At 37.6% G+C, this 22,661-nt stretch overlaps 2 protein-coding genes across 2 annotated transcripts; one reads left to right on the top strand and one right to left on the bottom strand.

Annotated features, from left to right (window-relative positions):
* Window positions 1-1,130, bottom strand: tex36 (testis expressed 36). The gene is made up of 4 exons (XM_052144989.1): window positions 1,015-1,130; window positions 715-855; window positions 443-523; window positions 1-343 (listed from the first exon to the last, which is right to left on the bottom strand). The coding sequence occupies exons 1-4, from the start codon at window positions 1,069-1,071 to the stop codon at window positions 29-31; spliced, it is 594 nt and encodes a 197-aa protein (XP_052000949.1). The 5' UTR covers window positions 1,072-1,130; the 3' UTR covers window positions 1-28.
* A 2,949-nt stretch (window positions 1,131-4,079) lies between these two features.
* LOC127657023 (erythroid differentiation-related factor 1-like) lies at window positions 4,080-22,477 on the top strand. The gene is made up of 25 exons (XM_052145659.1): window positions 4,080-4,485; window positions 5,126-5,334; window positions 6,689-6,755; window positions 6,879-7,004; window positions 7,534-7,658; window positions 7,753-7,903; window positions 7,996-8,088; window positions 8,215-8,336; window positions 8,784-8,895; window positions 8,987-9,134; window positions 10,212-10,323; window positions 10,435-10,546; window positions 11,066-11,329; window positions 11,542-11,613; window positions 12,801-12,948; window positions 13,047-13,238; window positions 14,890-15,090; window positions 15,826-16,044; window positions 17,040-17,266; window positions 18,350-18,508; window positions 18,600-18,749; window positions 18,846-18,999; window positions 19,182-19,300; window positions 21,297-21,475; window positions 21,598-22,477. The coding sequence occupies exons 1-25, from the start codon at window positions 4,387-4,389 to the stop codon at window positions 21,758-21,760; spliced, it is 3,723 nt and encodes a 1,240-aa protein (XP_052001619.1). The 5' UTR covers window positions 4,080-4,386; the 3' UTR covers window positions 21,761-22,477.
* The last annotated feature ends 184 nt before the right edge of the window (window positions 22,478-22,661 follow it).

The raw sequence follows: 22,661 nt of genomic DNA, 5'->3' as shown, positions 1-22,661 counted from the left end.
AGTAGTTTAATAATCTCTGATTGTATTGCTATTTAGCAGTTACGGAGTGGTTGGCTTCTGCAAGTACACTTAGTGGAGTGTGCTGGTTAGAGTCGGCCCTTCCAAACCACATGAAACACTCCCCAGTATGAGCTGCAGCATTTATTTGAGATCTTGAAGAATGGTTTCTGGGGAAACGCCTTTTGAGGACGTCTGTGCACTCTGTTTCCTGTTTGGACAGGAAGTCAATATCATAGGCAGAGTGGTCCCACTTTCCTGACTCGACCAGAGTGTTGCGATGGCACAGGCAGTAATGAGAGTTATGCTGGCGACGTTCGTCAAGACACTTCTTACGGCCTACACCCTATGAATAAACACGAAAACACAGTGAAATAAGACAGCTATGAGATGCCACAGATAAAACCATTATTTATTGATCACCTAAATATGATGATAAACTCACCTGTTCATATGCATGAATGGTGTTCTGTAGAGCAGTACGGTTATCATGCACTGAGAATGGATATTCTCTACCCATAGTTTTCTGAAATTTAAACCGTATTGTTCAACATTATTCAACACTGATTAGCATGACTACAGTGTAAATATTAAAATGGTTTAGTACAAAACAGAAAATGAGTTTCCTCCACAGTCATAATCTGGATATACAACATACAAGAGTGTTTTTGTTCTGAATTTAATTAATTTCAACCTTCAATAATGACTATAGCTAACCTTTTCAGGAGTGTTAAATATTTTGGGATATCTCTTAATTCCTTCTGTCAGGTTTTTAGGAACTCCATGTGCCAACATGGATCCTGTGCTGGTGCACAACTCACGCCTTGGTTCAGTCTGTGGCATACCAGTGTGCATAAACTGGAAAATAAGAGCAATTACACGAATTAGATTTGTTAAACAAACAAACACACTAATATTAAAAGCTAAATGACAGAAAGTTACACTCAAAAACTCAATATTTATTAATTAAAATAAAGTAACAACTATGTACTTGTTAAAGAAGTCTGTTTATCTTACCCAGTTTCCACTTATATTCTTGTTGAAGTATTTCTTGCCTTGTTTATCCATTGTCATGGAATTAAATGAAGTGTATATGGCTTTAAAATAAACAAATAACTAAACTAATATGTCAGAAATAAAACGCCAGGCAGAGATTTTGAAACCATGACAACAAAACACATAAGCGAGAGAAAGGCCGTTAGACTTTCAGGGCAAGTCAGTCCACTCGGCGCCCATTTTTGGAACTCTCCAAAGGTAGCAAACTGGGAAGCAAGTTTCTATGTAAACAAACGGCATAAAAGTACATCCCATTTACTTGAATGGGGAATGACAAAAATCTCCATAACGGTTGGCCAAGATAGGGAGGACATATTTCAATTCAGCAGAGGATTACAATCATATTATAACGTTATAATTAAAATAATAATATACATGTAGATAACATGTTAATATTTTGTATTAAAATATAATAAATATTTATACTGTAGTTTACTGTAAATGTTTTATATATATATATAGACATATAAATATTGAAATGCTCAAAGACCCCCCCCTTCTTTTTTTAGAAGTTCCCTATAATTCAAAATACAAAAACAAACACAATTTTCACTGCATTACATAAGCATGAACAGTGTGCACTGTACTATAGAGAGGAAGGAGAGAGAAAAAAATAAAATAAACAAATAAATAAATAAACAAACCTCAATCAGAAGGGAAAACAAGGTCATAATACTTTAGAAAAGGTTTATTCTTATTAATATGTATGAGTTTAAGAGATTTATCTAGAAAGGCTTCAAATCTGGGTAAGGTTGAAGACGTTCTAGCAAGTCAGTCCACTGTCGGCCATCTTTGGACGCTTTTGCGAGGCTATTTCCAGTCATGCCAGTACAGCTCCTATCTACTTCAATAGAGAAAGAACAAAATCTAAAAAATGGTTGGTCAAGATTACGATCAAAGAGCATATTTCAAATCAACAATAGAATTTGATAATATTGGATTCATATAATGTGCTTCTTTACCTCACATTACGCTAAAAAACGCAATTGTCCTGGTTTGTATAGCTAATGCGCATGCGCGTTAGCGAGTTTATTGACAGGCGATATCTGTATCTAAAAGGCGATTGGCTCTTTTACCTGTAAGGTACATTCGTTGACCGTTGGTCGCTAGAGCTTCTTGGTTGGGCGTTCCGATTTGAATAGAAGTGGCCCGTCTCTACTAAAAAAATTGTCTCTCTTCAGGTATCGATACATTGTTCTTATGAAAAAAAGTATTTGCAATGAATTACAAAGAAGCTAACAACATGTTCAACAGCATGGTTACTGCTTAAAAAGAGGGCATTACTTAAATTAAAAGAATATTACACATTAATTAAAGTAAAACATTTGTAGGCTGTGCAAATTGTATATGTTCTGAGTGCTTTTTTGTTAAGAGAAGATGAAATTGTTATCAAATACTGTTTTATCTCTTGTAAGAATACCAAAAAAATAGGTTTACAATTCAAAAACTTACATTTATCAATATAAAATCCACATAGGAAAATAATTAAATTTATTATAAAGCAGGTATTTGGATCCACTTCAACAAATCCAAAAATAACAGTTTTAGGATTCATTGAAAAACTCTGCAAGATATTGTTTGAGATAAACAAACTAACATCTTTCCAAAGTTGCAAAGAATAACTGCACAACCAAAACAAATGAAGAGAGGTTTCAGTATCATTCTGACAAAAAGAGCAATTAGTGTCAAAATCAGATTTGAATATTTTCTTCAAGACATTTTTGACAGGGTAAATATTATGAATTAATTTAAAAGATATTTCATTTACTTTGTTTGTGAGGAAAAAGTTTTTTTTTTGCATGGACCATTTTTCAAATTTAAATGATCGAAGAGTCCAATATGAGATTACAGGAGGGGCAGAGACAATGTTCTCAAGGAATAGAGCTCTTACTTTATGATTATTTCCTTTTTTTTTTTTTCCAGTATATCTCACTAATAGTGCTTACAGGTTCAGGAGAGGGTAATGAACCTAAAGAGAGAGTATTCTTTTTGAAAATCATGGAATATCATCCATAACTGTGGCAAACTCTTTAGGAGTTACTGGTATATTATATTCTGAAAGAAATTCAGTATACCTAAAAAGCAAACCTTAGTTATTACAGAGCTGTCTAACATGAAATATTCCATTACTGAACCAGTAATTATAGAACAAAGATTTATTCTTAAATAGAATATTCCTTTTGTTCCATGTAACACCGATGAGGAGAAAAGTTATGCTTGTAAATGAGAGTCCATGCCAAAAGAACTTGTTGGTGAAAGTTAGATAGCTTAACAGGGAGTTTTTGAATATCATAATTACATAAAAGAACAAACTTTGCGCCACCTAGTTGTGAGAAGGCAAGCTGATGGAAAAAATTCCAAATAGAGGTGGGATTTTTAAGGAATCGTTTAAGCCAGTTTATTATAATTGTGTTATTTAGTGAGGTGAAATAAATGAAGTTTAAGCCACCCTTTTTGTGAGATTTTAGTATTACTGAATTTGTGAAAGTATTACCATTTCATTGTTTTGGTAACATTTGGGTTAAAATTAGCAGTGCTTTTCGAGTTATCTTTGGTTATTTGTATACCCAAATATGTAACACAGTTTTTAACTACCACCAATTGAAGAAATCGTACTGTTTTTAATCGGAAGTAATTCACATTTATTAAGATTAGATTTACATTTATATCACTTTTTTATTACATTTTTTTTATTTGGAAAGCAAAAAGGTTAACAAACTGTATATACAAAAAGGCATTGATAATAGGAGAAGAAAAATAAATAAATAAATAAATAAAATAAAAAGCGTAATATTTGTCCTGGTTCACGGCACATACAAAAATGTCATCATAATATCTTAAAAAAGAAGAACATTTCTTATTCATTCTTAAAAAGCTACAAAGGCTCAATTAGTTCTTAGTTGAAGTGGAGTACTTAGTTAAATCTTTAAAATTGCTCATGAATAAGATTTACATACACTCTTTTCTAGAAAGAACCGTCGCTTGACGTAACATCCACTTCCGGTTTATAGGTGCTGTACGTTTAGAGTGGTTAGTGAGAAGCTGACAGCTGATACACAGAGAATACATCTAGAAACGTGAACTATTTTACTAAAATACACATGAGTGTAGTCGATTGAACTTACAGACATCATACATCGACATCTATTGGAATGTATCGGAAAATATTGAGCTAAAGAATGAAAAACGACAAATGGATCATATGTGTAATATCATTGATGTAATGTGTGGAGTTAGTGAAGCAGGTTTATGATGAATTACTCTCTTTTAGGGATAGAATCAGTGCGATATTGTATTGTGCACGTTACCTCTGTTTAATTCGTTTCTGAATGGATGAGAGTGTTGAAAATGAGTTCACAGGATAAGAATATAGATATAGAGCACAAATATGAGGAGGAGCTCACCAGCACTAGTACTGAAGACAACAAACAGGTTTGATACTTTGTAACAAATGATCACAGAAACATAATTATATAAGACTATAAGATGTAATGAAAGTACCGGTATGTTGATGGCTGTCACTCAGTTCAGCATTTAAATGGACTAGATCTTGTTTTCAATGGTACTGAGATCATGTGTGAGTAAATCAGACAGTGAGTTTGTTTGTTTGGTTTAAGTTTGTAATGTGTAAATGTGAATACCTGCAGAAAATGTATGGAAATGTGTTTGGATCGTTACATGATCAGAATGTTCATTGTTTACCACTTTGATGGCAAGCGTATCTACATTAAGGACTATGTTGTTCTTTCTTTGTGTGTTAATACTATCATTATTTAATTTTGTTTGGTGACAAGTAGGTGAAGTAAAGATTTACGTTTTATGATTGCGATTTGATCTAAACCACAAAATGCTTATGTGAAGTTATGTGATAACTGACTCATGTCACAAGAATACAGTTCTACTTAAAGTATTATTTGTCTTGATTGTCGCCATAGGAATATAGGTCACTAGGACAATATTTCACAACAACAACAGATAATTTGTTAGCTATATATTTATTGTTGTGACTTAATATGATGTGTCTGCATCATTGACAGTGCTGACTGTTCACTACTTGTGGTTTGTGCTGTAGGAGGCAGTTATTTGTCTGAGCAACAATGAAGTAAAGAGTCGTGCTGTAGTGAAATACTCAGCGGTTCCGCCCCCCACCACCTATGCACTACTACAGGAGAAGACCGACCTCAAACTGCCTCCAGCAAACTGGCTCAGAGAGAATGCTCAGCTAGGGCCCGCAGGCACCACCGTACTTGGGTCCAGTCGGAAGAGCAAACCCTTCTCCAGGTATGACTGCGTAGATGTCAAGAATACATATCCTATACTCTCCTAACCCTCCTATTCTAAACAAGAAGGGCGGCTTACTTGACTGTTCATGGTCATTTTTCACCAGAAATAGTACAGGTATAAACAATAAATTTATACGCTTCTTTTGGGATTTTTTAAATTGAACTTAAATATACATTTTTAGATTTCATCAGTCATTCGCATATATGTAACTTCACTACGGTAAAAACCTAGTTAAAACATGAAGAAAATAAGAGAATGTTTCTTGTATTGTGGGCAGATTGCTGCCATCTGGAGAAAAAAAATAAAATAACATGACTTGAAAGTCATGTTATGACAGTAATAGCCAGTAGATGGCTGCAGTGTCCTATGTACTCCAGCTGTTGTGCAGTAATTCTAAAACGTTCTCGAAGTGGAAAAGGTAAACTTACTTGTAGCATTTGGGCAGACTCAGACTTTGTTTTACACTCTGTGTGTGTGTGTGTGTGTGTGTGTGTGTGTGTGTGTGTGTGTGTGTGTGTGTGTGTGTGTGTGTGTGTCGGACGTATGTGAATGTGCGCATGCGTGAGTGTGTGTGATGTGTTCTGTGTTCTGCCTTTGATAGTCTCAACCATTTATTTCTGTGTGTGTGTTGTGTTCTGCGTTCTGCCTGTTGACAGGGTATACTTTGTTTTTTGCTTATCGGATCGCGCATGGTCGTACGCATTCAAAGTATAGTCTTTTGATTGCGAGTGAGTAAGGACGTGGTCTCCACATGTGGACTACAACTGCTTCGTGATTCTCTTTTAGCACTGTCAACAACAGGCGCATGCTTGTGCGGACTGTCCTCACAGATTGTGCTGATGGCAAAATTTGGGTCATGCATACTGTGCGCAGAGCGTGGTTGACTGAAGTATATTTTAGGCCTTTAATTTTTAGTGCCATTTATTTCTGTGTGTGTTCGCTTGTGTTTGCGTGTGCTGCCTTTTGGGTATGTTATGGTCTCACCCCCTCATTTATGTGTGATTGTGTTCTGCATTGTGACTGATTCAAAGATTTATTTTACAAAAAAAAGAAAATGGCTCTGTGTTATAGTGTTACCAGTTCATTTGTGTGTGTATATGTTTTGCCCCCTCAATGTTGTATAGTCTCACCCCTTCATTTATGTGTGTGTTCATGTTCTGCATTGTGGTTGATTTATAGACTGTACTTGAAAAAAATATTGTATTAATTATTTCCAGTGGTTGGTCAAGTTTGACCACGAACAGTAGAAATGTTGCTTTTTTTTTAACAACTACTTAGACTTATTGAAAAAAACATTTGTGTGTGTGAAGCTGATCTTTCCATGCCCTATATCTTTTCTATTTATCTATAGTTTTGGGATGGCTTATGACTTCATCGACTGTATTGGTGATGATGTTGACGTTGTGTCTGATTCAGAGGTGGGTGGGATTCTCTACTTTGAGCAGGACAGTTTTAATTTTGTCTTGCATTTGTGCATAAAGATGCTTCAAATTATGATGGATTTAACTCAGTCACTTAAATGCTTTTGTTCAACTAAACAGAACATCAAGAAGTTGTTGAAGATCCCGTACAGTAAGTCTCATGTCAGTATGGCCGTTCATCGTGTGGGCAGCACTCTACTACTGGATGAACTGGACATACAGGAACTCTTCATGAGGTCATCTCAGGTAACAGCAAATATTCACCATATCGCTTTAACTATTAAGAGTTTAAATGAACAACAAGATTGTTTGTGCATTCATAAGATCACTTTATTGAAAGGAGCCATATTGTACACTTTTGTTGCATTTTATTTTTGTCCCTTGAAGTCCACTTATAATATTATAATGCACCAAAAAACAGACATCATTTTTTATTTTCATGACCATTTTCCACCCTTTCTCTAAAATAGGTTGTATTTGCTACTGTACATTTAGAATATGTACAAGACATGTAAATTACACATTATGATTGGCTAACCTCTGTGTACCTGTAGTTCAAACTGCCTTCATACTGTTAATGTACCTGTGGTTGTGACACCATAAGCATGACAATTTCTGAAGGAGCTGTTTTTGCAGCTTTGTTTCAATAAATGGTCTTTTTACGTTTTATTTTTACTCCATTTGCTTTAAAATCTTTCATGTCACATGAGCAAGGAAAATCAAGTTTTCTATGATATGATCTCTTTAAACACAACATATTGTATTCCCCCCATAGACTGGTGACTGGACGTGGCTGAAGGAGTTTTACCAGCGTCTCATTGACCAGAAGTGGCAGAGGAAGAAGAAAAGTAAAGAACACTGGAATGAGAAGGCCATTCTCTCTAAATTTCTTTATTACAGGTAAACGGTGTCTTTAAACATTTACGTTCCACTGATTGCACCAGGTTTCCATGACCAATGCATATTAATCCTACAGTTTTGTCCTGTGTTTCAGTATTAACAGTGATGGGACTGCAGTGCCCATGCCGTCAGATACAGACCAGGTGGCAGAGGAGGCTTGTGGGATGGGGGGTGATGAGCCGTCTTGGCCTGCTACCTTCAACAGTTCCACCTCTGATTCAGAGGACCCGGCGATGCCCAAGGAGGTGCTTTTAGCGTTTCCTTTTCATAGCTTTTTCACGTCATGTGTTTTCAGGGTTTCCCAAACTAAATCATGCTGTCCATTCCTGTCTTTCAGGAGCAGGTGGACACATATACTCTGGGTCATGTGTCGTCAGTTCCCAAAGAGCAGAACCTGCCCACACTGTTTAATGAAGGAGAGAACAGTCAGGTAGTAACAATACACTCCATTAAATAAGACTAGGCAAAAATAGGTTTAATATATTATTAAAAACTTTACTAATAATGTGCATTTGTATTTTGAACTGACTGTTCTGTATCTCTTTCACTGTCCCAGGGTTTGAGGAATGACTTTGTCCGGAATATTTTATGGACATTTGAGGACATCCATATGCTTGTGGGATCAAATATGCCCATATTTGGAGGTGGTCGATACCCAGCAGTCAGTCTACGACTTAGGTCCAAGAATTTCCTTTGTATAAAGAATATTAAGAAGAATATTTTACTATATTATGATACATTTGTCTGCTTTGGAAGTGTTTACAAACTAATATTTACATTCTAATGCTATTGCTAAACCTTATATAATTAAATGGTAAATGGTCTGCACTTAGATAGCTCCTTTTTAACCTTAACGGTATTCAAAGCGCTTTACACTGTGACTCATTCACCCATTCACACACACATTCATACACCAATGGTGGCAGTGCTGCCATGCAAGGCGCTAGCCTGTCATTGGGAGCAACTTGGGGTTCAGTGTCTTGCCCAAGGACACTTTGGCATGTGGAGTCATGTGGGCAGGGAATCGAACCACCAACCCTGCGATTAGTGGTCAACCCGCTCCACCACCTGAGCCACAGCCGCCCCTATCGTCTTAGTTAATCTGAGTTCTCTCTGTCTTACCAGGGACAACAACAAACCAATCAATGTTCTCACAGGACTTGATTACTGGCTGGATAATTTGATGTGTAATGTACCAGAGCTTGTCATGTGTTTTCATGTCAATGGTATTGTTCAGGTAAGATTGTAGCTCCGCTCATTAAGATGCATCTGAATGTATTGCACTTTGAAGTACAGGCATTGAATTTCCTCTCGCCTGTTGTTTACAGAAATATGAGATGATAAAGACAGAAGACATCCCAGATTTAGAGAATTCCACATTCTCAACACGGGTTGTGAAGGATATTGCACAGAATATCCTCTCATTCCTGAAATCTAACTGTACCAAAGAAGGCCACACATACTGGCTCTTCAAAGGTAGGTGATCTGCAGGTTTAAGTTGATTTTAGTTGGTATATACACTATTTTGTTTAATAGATTTTCCAAAAGAGGACATATTCTGCACTGTGTAGATTTATTTAAATGTATTTGGTGCTGAAATCCACTTATAAACTTAATGGTGATGTATGTCATTTCTGCACTACTAGTGGCACCAAACATAATTACAAATTTATTATTATTTTTTTAAACAACCTTTGCCAACACCCCTTAGCCTCATCATGGCCTTTCGCACTCTCTGGTTTTCTATGAACAATTAGGCCGTACTAAATAAAAGGTGATGAATGTTTAATGTCATAATAAACAAGACCATTATAACATAAACACAACAAACAAAAAGCGTGGCAGTTATTGGAATTGGGTCGTCCAATAACATCGCCTGAATTGAACGGCAGCTGGGTGTGCAGGGATCCAGCACATGAGGTTGGATGGTTCTTCTGGTAACTAGTAAGCATAAGCATACATTTTCTGACTAGCTTTCAAATTTATCTGGAGCTTGACGTTAATTAGCTAACTTGGGTGGCAATACCTTGAGTGTTGCTTACCTGTTGAGAAGCAACTCGGCAAGTGTGGTGTCTAATTCTCTCAAAGTCCTTCACCTTGTAAATGTGACACCAATGTTCACTCTTGGTTTCACTCCGTTCTAAGTCTTCAAATTTTGCCAAAGCTATGTTTCTTTTCCTCTGTACACGTCTGCCATGGATGTTCATATTCCTCCGGCTGAACAGTTTACTACAAGTCGCCACGCCCCAAGCCACGCTATAGGTTGAGGTAGAAAGGGACAGGTGGGGCTGAGCAGGTCGCTCAAAATATAAACATTAATGTTTTGATGGTGCCTGGGAGGCTGTGTTTATACATTCAGGGGAGGTAAACCCAACTTCTAGTTGTCAATGAACAATAAACTGGGATAGAAGAAGGTATTTTGACATCAAAAAAAGTTACGTACTTCACCTTTAAACCAAATCAAACAAAGGCTGTTGTTTTGCTACTGTACCTTTAAGACTTCTTGATGATGATGATGATTGATGATTGATATGCATCTTTTACATCTTCCAGCCAGTGGAAGTGACATCGTGAAATTGTATGACCTCACAACTCTGTGTGAGGAGGCAGCAGAGGAGAAATGCCAAAATCCCTTCACACTTCCTGTAGCAGTGCTGCTTTACAAGTATGGTTCACCTTTAGAACTATGTTGCTCGTATTCTGTTTGTGTTGGCTAATTTTTTCATTCAGCATCAGAGACAGCCCAAACAAAGTTTTCTGTTGTTTTATATGACAGAGTGGCCAGCAATATGATGCTAAAGAAAAGCCAAAACAGGAAGAATTATGGCATAATTAGAACTCTGCTGCTCAACTGTATTAAACTGTTGGATGAGGAGAGACATACACAGGTACATGATTTCTTTGTTCCATTCTTCACTCTGATTTTTGTCTTTAGCAAGCCACTTTGCAGACTTCATAGTCAGCCACTTTGGATCCTAACTGAAATAAATTGGCATTAATTGGCAGTAACTATGTTAAGTGCTCGAGAGACTTGACTTGGAGTTTTTGATTCAGTAAATAGCAAGTAACATGTTGCTAAGCTAACAATATGCTCAATAATATGCACCAAAAATACATGGAACATACAAATATTGGGTAAAATAATGGATTGAATGAAACTATATTTATATTGATACTTTTTTAGTACTAAATAAGATATATAACTTCTAGAATATAATGTAGAATTGACATTGACAAACTGCGTCCACCATTTTTAACTGAGCTTGTCACGCATATTTGCAGGATGATTTTGCATGTCACTTTGGGCGCATGCCTTTGATGGCTGAAAATGTTGCCCAGATGGTAGCTCACAAGGGTGTGTGACCGATCTGTTGTGTGATAATGTCCTCTTCTGTTTGCTGGTGTAGATCATTGCGTCTGCTCACTACATGCTGGCAGAACTCTTCCAGCTGGATGATGTGAGTGTAGAGGAGGGGAACGGGGAGTCGCTGAGGGGCGGAGGCTCTGAAGACAGTTACAGTGATGAAGAGGAGGACGAGGAAGATGAAGATGAAAGCTCCTCCTACAGCACCTCTTCAGAGCCACAGGACGATTCCAAAGCCGTGGCTGTCATCAAGTCTGTTGGCGAGCTGTCTGTTCCAGAGAAATACAAGAGCACACACCAGATCAGAGTACGAGATGTTGAATCTGAAGATGTTCAATGTAGAATTATTGTTACTTTTGTTGTTTGTCACAAGATATTGCTGAATAAAAGCTGTTATTGGTAACAGAAGTTAAAATGGTCTTACATAATTTTGCTAGAAAGTAAATACCCCTTTTAGTTCTCTGAATTTACAACATCAATTTTAACAATGTTCTGACTCCATTTTCTTTTCACTTCTAGCCCAACTGTGCATTTCCTGTGTCTCAAGACAAGGAGGAGAAATGCCGTCTGGTTCTCAGCTATGTTCTAAAAGTGAGTGCACTATACACCGATCAGCCACAACATTAAAACCACCTGCCTAATATTGTGTAGGTCCCCCTCGTGCTGACAAAACAGCACCAATCCGCATCTCAGAATTATATTATATTATAATTATATAATATTCTTCTCACCACACTTGTACAGTACAGAGTGGTTATCTGAGTTATCGGAGACTTTGCCAGTTTTAACCAGTCTGGCCATTCTCCATTGACCTCTCTCATCAACATGGCATTTCTCAGAATCAGAATCAGATTTATTGCAAAGTATGCTTACACATACAAGGAATTTGTTTCTGTCTGCAGAACTGCCGCTCACTGGATGTTTTTTGTTTTTGGCACCGTTCCGAGTAAATTCTAGAGACTGTTGAGTGTGAAAATCTCAGGAGATCAGCAGTTACAGAAATACTCAAACCAACCTGTCTGACACCAACATTCATCCATGCGATTATCTAATCAGCCAATCCCGTGGCAGCATTGCAGTGCATAAAATCATTCAGATGCGGGTCAGGAGCTTCAGTTAATGTTCACATCAACCATCAGAATTGGGAAAAAAAATTTATCTCAGTGATTTGGAGCGTAGCATAATTGTTGGTGCCAGATGGGCTGGTTTGAGTATTTCTGTACAGAAAATAGAAATGCCTTGTTGATGAGAGAGGTCAACAGAGAATGCCCAGACTGGTTCGAACTGTCAAAGTCTACGGTAATTCAGATAACCCATTACAATTGTGGTGAGAAGAATATTATATAACTATAATATAATTCTGAGATGTGGGTTGGTGCGGTTTTGGTGGCACGAGGGGGACCTACACAATATTAGGCAGGTGGTTTTAAATTTGTGGCTGATTGGTGTAGAAGGAATTGATCACCCAAAAATGAAAATTCTCTGAACACAAATTAAATATTAACAAAGATTTTTTTTTAAGAATATCTCAGCTCTGTCGGTCCGTACAGTGCAAGTGAATGGTGGCCAGAAATTTTAAGGTCCAAAAAGCATATAAAGGCAGCATAAAATTAGTCCATAAGACTCAAGTGTTTAAATCCATGTTTTCATATTTTATTTTATATTTTATTATATTGGCCTTATTCATTTTTAAGTTAACTTGGCAGGTATTTATGGATAAAAGCAATAAGGCAACACCATACATGTGTGTGTGTGTGTGTGTGTGTGTTTATGAGTAGGGTCTGAAGGCAGTAGATGGCAGTATAAAGAAGGAGAGTGACCTGCCTGCGGCCAACCCCAGCACCCCCATCCCTCTAAAATATGAGGAGAGAAGTCAGAACGGAGCCAGAAATGTGAAAAAAGAGATTGCTCTCCTCTTGGATCGAGGTCAGAAGACACCCATCCTCTAATCTTTCAGAAAAGGCTTTCTCCTCTGTAATATATGTAATTATTAACTGTATCTTGCTTGATTGTGTGTTGCACAGTCGGTCCACGTAACGCAGAGCCGAAGATGCCAACACGCTCCGGGATGCTACCGGGCACCTGGCAGCACCGTATGAAACAACAGCTGTGTCTGAAAGCGTCTAAAGCATATTATGTTCTGGCAGACGCTGCAACCAACCTGATGAAGTACGGACGGTCGCTACGCTACATTAAACTGGCTCTACAGTGCCACGGTAAGAACAACATCAGAAACTATGTTTCCTATATGACATTAAATGGGCTATTGGAATTGGCATTGTTACTCATTTCATATGCATAACGGAGTTCATTTACATATCAGGGCTCGACACTAAGGACTGCCCGATGGCCCGAGGCCAGTGTGAGAATGCTTCGGGCCAGTTGCTAGAACTGACACTTCACCGATCAGGCCAGTGCTGCATTTATAACATTAGTGCAAGAAAACAAGAAGTGAGAGAGCACAACAATTACACTGAGCGAACTAGTTCTTCTAACTGACGAGTGAGCGCGATTCTATTTAGCTCGCAAAGATGCGTGAGCGCATAATATACTGTCGCGTGCATGCACAAGATCGTGCAGACACCGAGTGCACTCTCCTAGCACTGTCCTCGCTCTTTTACAAGTGTCTTAGCAGCAGCTATTACCAATGTGTAGAAAATGGAAGGAAAAAACCCACTTACTGATATTCTGTTATTGCACTACTTACGCAACATTTTAAGTATCCCCGGACAATCCGTGTTTACAGTGCGTGAAATCCCCACATTTTTGTTTTTACATGTTGATGAAAAGGAGTAATCCAAACAATGGAACACAATAAATCAACAGTTTCATTCAATAGGACTGAAAATCCATGTCTCTCCATGGCGTTTGATATGAAAAGAAGCAAGATCACTTTGGCTATTAGGCTATCAGAGCTGTTTAGCTGCAGGGTGAAGATGAATATTCAAAACAGTCTACTCCAAAGTTGCATGTCTCATTTCTGAACCGTACAGGTGTTTTTGTGCTTTGTGTATTAGGCTATGTTGGTCTTCATGTTATATACACATTCTTAATTCACAGATTAGGCCTAATATCTCCCTAATGTAGATTACATGTCACAACTGATTTGGAAGTCTCTTCTCAGGGATTCATATGTTTTATTACATTCAGCCAATAATCACATCTTTAACTCAGTGATTAAATCTTTGATTCTGCGTGTAAATACACTACACATGGCCAAAAGTTGCATGACTAAATGGGTGACCGAAAACTCATAATCTGCACAACAGAACTCTTTGCTTAAAAACACATGTGGAAATGGCAGGAAGGCTGAGGTTATGATGTATTTATGAATTTATATCTGTAAATCGCTTATATGGGATTACATAAGGCATAAATCATATCTTGCAAATTGTAAATGTGATTCAGTTTGGGGGGGACATTGTCTTAAAAACATGATATATGTAAAAAAGAATTATCTTCGGACACATTTTTAAAGCCATGATGGTAAAAACAGCTATTTATCATTTTTGTGTTGGTGCCAGTGACAATTTTTGCAGGGCCAGTAAAAATCTGAAGCACTGGCCCGACTGGGCCAGTAGAAAAAATCCTTAGCATTGAGCCCTGCATATAGAAGTTTAAAATGTGCAAAATGTAGCAAGGGTCAAAGAGAGCGAGTGGAAAATTGTCATTTAAAACTACATCATGAATGTTTGTAGTACACGAAACAGTAGCTAGTTTCAGTTTCCAAACTTTATAAACAAAGAATTATAAGACAATCAGTGTATTATTTAAAAAGTACACTATTTAGGTAAGTATTATAGAGCTGAATGAGTAAAGCCAATCAAGTCAAACTTGATTGATACTGTATGTTTTCTCTCTCTGTAGATGCATATTGCTCCATCAGTGGAAGTCTCCACCCGCAGATGCTTCTGTTCCATTGTCAGTGTCTGTCTCTGTGTGGAGATGTTCAGCTGATGTTGGCCCAGAACGCTTCAAACAGAGCCGCGTATCTAGAGGAATACAGTTACCAGACTAAAGACGACCAGGAGATCTTACACTGCCTGCATCGTGAGAGCTCCTGCCAAGGTCTTGACATTAGATATTTACTCATTAAAATATTTGTTAATTTTATATCCTTATTATATACATGTATATCTATAAATAAATAAACAAAATATCATTGAGTGTCAGTATTTTATTATTCACTTATTTTTTTATTAATTTTATCCCCTTAATTTTGGAATGCCCAATTCCAACTACTTACTAGGTCCTCGTGGTGTCGCGGTTACTCACCTCAATCCGCGTGGCGGAGGAAAGTTTCAGCTGCCTCCGCTTCTGAGACCGTCAATCCGCGCATCTTATCACGTGGCTCGTTGTGCATGACACCGCGGAGACTCACAGCATGTGGAGACTCATGCTACTCTCCACGATCCACGCACATCTTACCACGTGCCCCATTGAGAGTGACAACCACTTTATCATGACCATGAGGAGGTTACCCCATGTGACTCTACCCTCCCTAGCAACCGGCCCAATTTGGATGATTAGGAGACCTGGCTGGAGTCACTCGGCACGCCCTGGATTCGAACTCGCGACTCCAGGGGTGGTAGTCAGCGTCAATACTCGCTGAGCTACCCAGTCTCCTCAATATTTTGTAAATATTAACAAAACAATGGAGAACATAAACTTGGCTCAGAGGTGTTGCCATAAGGACTCAGTTCTAAATAATCTATGCTCTACTTAAGTGTTTTGTGCAAGTCTCTGAAGGAATTAAAGTACCAACACATTAATTGGCCAATGTTTTCTATCTCTCTCTCTCAGCCTTTAGCATGGCCACTGATCTGGCCACAGACCCAGAGTACCAACTTATCGTCAGCAGCAAGTGTTATGAGGCTGCCCATGACCTTTTGACCTCAGGAGTGCTGAAGGACTCGGGTCAGGAGCAGTTGGGTCAGGTTCTCAAACGGCTCGGGAACATCCGCAACGAGATGGGCGTGTTCTACATGAACCAAGCGGCGGCCATGCAGACGGAGAAAGGAGGTGGGGAGCCCTTTAAATCACACAAGTTCAAGAGGTGTAGCTTAGTATTGCAGTATCTGAGTATTTCCATATTTGGGTTAACTTTTAATTAGAGAGAGACCGATATATCGGTCTTACAAATTAAGCTGTGATGATAGTTGCTTTTTGGGACGATCAGTTATCGGCAGAAATCTATGGTGATAGTTCCCGATAGTTCCTCTGTGAGCGGCTTTTGAGGATTCTGAAGTTATAACGACTTGTTTCTACAGTATAACAGCGGCATCTAGAGGTAAAATAAAAATATCACTTCATGGGGATTTGCTGTATCATTCATCATTGACAATCTTCATCCATATTTGTATCCTCACTTCAGTGCATGTTTAGTTTTTTTTTTATTAGATAATCAATTGTTCTAAATTGAATTGAGGGCATGTAAAGTAAAAGGTGATTATATCAAAAAGTTGCCCTGTCAGCACATACATCGTGTTTCCAACTTTATATCTTGTTATGAATATTAAAGAAAACCTCAGCTGGTGAAAAATGTATATTCAGAATCCTTCATCTGGTGAATGTATAGGCTATAAAAAGCTTAATTTGATAAAAACATAAAAATAGAACATTGTAATGGAGCCAAGTCTCCATCATTTCAAAACAAGAGTCCCAAATTTATTTTCCCCAGAGGGATTTTGGTAGCAAAATTATTTTATTCATTTTGGACTCTGGTAGCATCTATGGAGGTGCATGTTGTTGCTGTAAGGAAAGACTGAGAAAATATTTTAACATTCTTTTAAACTTTTTTTAAAAACCATTGGACGATTAATCGGTTATCAATGTATTCCGCCACCTTAGTTATCATATTGGAAAAATCCACTATCGGTCAACCTCCACTTTTAATGGTGATAGCTCGTGGATTGTCCCTTGCTGGGTCCGAACTTGCAACCTTTTGACAAATATTATTTGTTGTTTACGTTGTTGGTGGAGTGTACTAGCTTATTTCTCATCCTCTTTTCCTCCAGTATGCAGGAGTGTGTGCGTGGCCGAGCAGGAGTTGTGGAAGAAGAGTTTCTCATGTTTTGAGAAGGGCATGGAAGATTTCCAGGCCATTTCAGACTTGGTAAACACAGCCCTGCTGCTGTGCAACATTGGGCGACTTATGCGGATCTGCGCACAGGCCCACTGTGTCATTACATCAGAGCACAGCCGCGGGGAGTTCTCACCCGAAGAGGCCCTTTACTACAACAAGGTTTGCACACGCTTCCATTGTTTTCAAGTAAAGGCATCATCTTAAAGTCTACATGAAATACATGCCAAAATAAAAGCGTGATTCATAATAAAAGCTAGATGTCTGAAATGTAAGAAATTGCTACAGAAATATATTACAACTGTATAGTAAAATGTAATCCTCGCTGTAGTATATTTATTATAATAATAATAATCAATGAATAATGATTGTAATTATTATACAAAATAGGCAATATATCACAAGCAAGAGTGCTTTTGTACTGAAAAAATGTTTGTTACAAAATTCAATGGTATGTTGAAAAGTAATCATTAAATTTTTTACTAGTTAAAATAAAATAAAAAATTCTTACATTTTTAAGAATGAATTGGTACCATTGGTACACCATTTTGATCATGGAATAAAAATTAAAATAAATAAATAAATAAAACACAAAAATACGTAAACCGTACGGCCCTGCTTAAAACAAGTGTTATAAACACTTGAATATTTTAAAAAATATATTTTTTGTATTTATTATTTACATTGAAATGTAACTAGGTGTAAATAGGCTAAAAAAATGTGTTAAATCCATATTAGCACATTTTTTTCTGTGGTATCGAAATTGGTATTTGCATTGTAAATGCAAATGCATTGATTTGCAATTCAGAAAAATTGAAACGCTTAAGGAATATTCTGGATTCAATACAAGTTAAACTCAATCGACAGCATTTGTGGCATAATATTGATTACCATAAAAATTTATTTTGTCTCGTCCCTCCTTTTCTTTAAAAAAGCAAAAATCTGGTTTACAGTTTAACTTATATTGAACCCAGAACATTCCTTTAAAGAAATACATTTTGATTAAGAAATGTCAATTTTAATTTAACGTTGTCTTTAAATTCTTACCCAGCAAAGACCAAGTCAAGTTTGCTAAGTACACTTGGAAGTTTACTTAAAATATAAGTAATTTTTCTATGTGTGTTTACAGTATGATGAAAATATTTAAAGGCAATGAAGGGTACTGTTTATGGGAACACACTCCTCTAATGTAATGATATTTCTGTTTTAATTTTTCATAGTTCCATTTTTCTCTCCATATTACAGGCTATAGATTACTATCAAAGGGCGCTTAAGTCTCTGGGCTGCAGGGACAGTCACTTAGCTGTCTGGGACTCTGTTAACTGGGAACTCTCGACCACATACTTCACTCTGGCCACACTGCTTCAGGACTACGCTCCACTGTCCCGCAAAGCACAAGAGCAGGTACCACTCACACACATTACTCTCTCCAAACACACTGCTGTTGGTCACTGAGAGGATTAAACCCAACTGATGTGTGTGTGACATGTTTCAGGTTGAGAGGGAGGTCACAGAGACCATGATGAAGTCTCTACGCTACTGTGACCTGCAGACCGAATCAGCTCGCCAACCTCTCTACCAGTACAGAGCAGCCACTATCCATCATAGACTGGCTTCAATGTACCACAGCTGCTACCGCAACCAGGTACATTGCCAAATATATGCAGAACAAGTGTCAAAGAGTCTGCACTTTCCATTTGTTGCACACAAAAAGCATTAACATGCTCATTGACTCTCTCAGGTTGGAAACGAGAGCGTTCGTAAACAGCATAAGGCTCTGGCAGAGCAGCATTACAGTAAAGCTGTGCGACTCTTCATAAGTCTGAGCGATGCTCCGTGTGAGCTGCTCCGCACGCTTCTGGAAAGAGTGGCCTTTGCTGAGTTTACCATGGCAGGTAAGAAACAAGTGCAGCTGAAAATAGTGTGGAGGTTTGGCCTAGTCGTGGAATGTTTGAAGGTGAAAACCCCAGAACAGTGGATTATAAAGTGACCAACAAATTAGACCATGGTCGGAGCAAGTTGATGTACATAAGCACAATCTCAGCGGGATGTTTTGATTTGTGTGTTTGTTTTCCAGGACAGAACAGCAATGCAGTTAAACTGAAAACTCTGATGGGAGCACTGGAGATCATGTGTGAAACTCGACATGCATTTAATCTTATTCTTAAAGAGCTGTTGGAGCAACAAGAGAAAGTGGTACACACACACACACACGCATAAACACAGACCCGGGTCCATAATTAACCAGTTAAAGGAATAGTTCGCCCAATTCTCTCATCATTTACTCAACCTCATGCATCCCAGATGCGTATGACTTTCTTCTCCATAAACACATAAAGGTAGCATAAAAGTAATCCATACAACTCAAGTGGTTTAATCCATGTCTTCTAAAGTGATTCATCTGTTTTGGGTGAGAAAAACATTTTTAGGCGTGATCATGATTTCAAGCTCTATTACACTTCCTCACGCTTGATGCATGCATGGAGCACTAGATGGCACTAGGATGTGTAACTGAGCTTGAAATCATGATCACCAAGTTATATATTTAGTTATATTTTAGTCGGTTCTCACCCAAAACAGTTTGGATAACTTCAGAAGACATGGATTAAACCACTTGAGTTGTATGTATTACATTTATGCGAGTGGTGGTGGCGTAGTGGTCTAAAGCGCTGAACTGGTAATCAGATGGTCACTGGTTTGATCCCCACAGCCACCACCATTGTGTCCTTGAGTAAGGCACTTAACTCCAGGTTGCTCCGGGGGGATTGTCCCTGTAATAAGTGCTCTGTAAGTCGCTTTGGATAAAAGCGTCTGCTAAAATGCATAAATGTAAATGCTGCCTCGATGTGCTTTTTGGAGCTTTTTGGACCCCTTTCACATGCATTGTACGGACCTACAGAGCTGAAATATTCTTCTAAAAAACTTAATTTGTGTTCAGCAGAAGAAAGAAAGTCGTACACATCTGGTATGGCATGATGGTGAGTAAATGATGAGAGAATTTTCATTTTTGGGTGAACTATTCCTTTAAGGGCTGTTTAGACCGACGTTGTTCTTGCGCTTAAAAAAAGCTACATGCAACAAATAGAACAGAATGCATGTGTTCTTTTTAACTTGAAATAGCTGCAAAAAAATATGCCGCTCCTTCCTGCTCGAGAAGCTGAAAAAATGGCAAGATGCAGCGCAACTGTCAAAGATGTCCGTCTAGCACAAGTTTACATAGAACAACAATTATAAAACAGTGCAGACAAATACAAAAAGATGTTAGTTGTGAACAGCTCCTTAGCCAAGTGCTAACTAGAAACATAGATAAATAAAGCTGGCTAAAACAAGGAGTCTGACCCTATTGAGGTTAAAAAATACAAATACAATGGTGACACATTTGTGTCATTAAGTCACTGAAACAAAAATTTGTGGAACAAAATCACCAAGATACTGGCTAGTATATGATGTTGTGAGTGATTTTATATAAAATACAAAATATAAAATAATATGAATATGAAAATAATGCAAATGCTGTAACATGGTCTATTACAAATGGTAAATTTTCTCAACTCATCTGTTAATGACAGGTGTGGCATCTTATGGTGCATTTAGGTCATGTTAGAATTATCGTATTTACATGTTGAACGCACATGAATGCCACCACAAAGTCAGAATTATGAATGGAAAACTCTGGAGTTTTTTGAGCCCCGAGTTGGGGGCGTGTCAATTAAAATCATGGCGGAAGCCAATTGTTATGGGTAATAATTCAGTTTACCGTAGGATTTTAATTGTGTGGTTTAGTTTGTATGCATTTTTTGTCCTGTTAATGACTAATAACGATCCAGAATAATGATCCAGAAAATAAGACTCATTTAGCTGGTGAATGCAGCAACAATCATTTGCAACAAAACTACATTTCTCATCATTATATGTACTAGAATGATAAAATGGATGGATAAATGCGTGGCTTTGCTCTTTATATTGTTGGCTTGGTGCTAAAAAAGCTTCCTTCGCCAGTTAGTGAAAAAGAGAGAAAGAAATATGAAATTACAAAACGAGTCTGTTCTGTCTGACTAAAATCACTTGGAACGCACATCACCGTCGTATTTAAGAATGCACCATTAATTTTGGACCCTGAACACTTATATCAATATTATTCTCTTTTTGGTGAATGGCCTGTTTAACGCTGTTATGAAATGTCTATTGACAGACATTGACTGTGGAAGACCCCGAAAAGCCTGAAGAATCTCAGGAGAGTTTGGATTGCTCTTCCTCCTCCGGGCTGAACACAGAAGAGGTTGTGAAGTTAATCGGCATCTTTGAGCCCAGTTTCTCCTTCCTGTTGCTGCAGCTGATTAAACTCAGCACTGCAAATAAACGCAAAATAAAGTGAGATGCTACAGATCCAGTTACACAGAAAATAAAATAGCATTTAGTGAATTTACAGTCTTTCATCCATATAATTCGACATTCACTTTTTTTTTAATGGTGGTTTTGTTTTTTCTTTACAGTGGGAAAGAAGAAGAGCATGTAAAGGTCTATAAGAATGTATATTCTCTGCTGTTACGGGCTGAAAAGTCTGTCCCGCTCATCCAGCGGGTTTCTCTCTTCCTCGAGCTGCTGGATCAGCTAAACCCGCCCACAGGAAGTAATGAAACGAGATCATCATCTTGAGAGAACCAATCAAATTGCATGTGACATTTTGGAGTTTAAACCATCTTGCTTTTACACACCAATCCACAGCTTAGTAAAAAGCTAATGATCAAGGCAATAGACAGAGATATAGCCTGTTCATCTAGTTTCAGAACTGGACTTGGAATAGAAATGTGAGCCTCAACTCACACCAGCAGTGCCTTCATCTCTCAATCAGTCTTCTGGGCCTCCAAAAAGATGTCAACAGGCTTCAAATTGTCAATTTTTTTTTGTAAAGAATATTACATGTTAGTAATAAGCAAAAATGTACAGTTGTTTGTAAAGCAGATATTAATTGCTAATGGGACAATATGTACAAAATGTTGGACCTGTGATGTTTTCTACACTTTTTGCTGACAAGCACACATCTCAGGATTGTGTTGTTTGTTGTGTGTGTGTGTGTGTGTGTGTGTGTGTGTGTGTGTGTGTGTGCAGAAATAAGCTCACAATTTGTTAAAAAAAAGCAAATGCAGGGTTTCATTAAAAATATGCAATACTTTTAGAGGGTCAATGCAATAGGTGTGATTATCCCGCTGCAGTATTACGAAAGAACATTTGTAGTGACTTGGCTTTTAAATCTCTTTAATAAAAGTTTAAAATATAAAGTTTGTCTTTTATAAAATCATACATCTGAAACCCCACATTTTTAATTACGGTTATATCCAAAGAGGTCTAAAATATTAGTGAAAACACGATTGTATCAAGTGCGTTTTTATTTTATTTCTGTTTTTAAAATAATTAATAAAACATAAAAAATAGCGTCACTTCACCTTTTTTGGTTTTGTCTTCTGTGGGTGTAATTTCGTCACCAATAATGATTGCTTAATACGATCAATGATAACAATTATAATGTGCTTGTTTCAATCATATTGCCTAAAATTGT

This window comes from Xyrauchen texanus, chromosome 16 (assembly GCF_025860055.1).
Source record: "Xyrauchen texanus isolate HMW12.3.18 chromosome 16, RBS_HiC_50CHRs, whole genome shotgun sequence".
Classification (NCBI taxonomy): domain Eukaryota; kingdom Metazoa; phylum Chordata; class Actinopteri; order Cypriniformes; family Catostomidae; genus Xyrauchen; species Xyrauchen texanus.
This window is presented reverse-complemented; position numbering and strand designations above follow the sequence as displayed.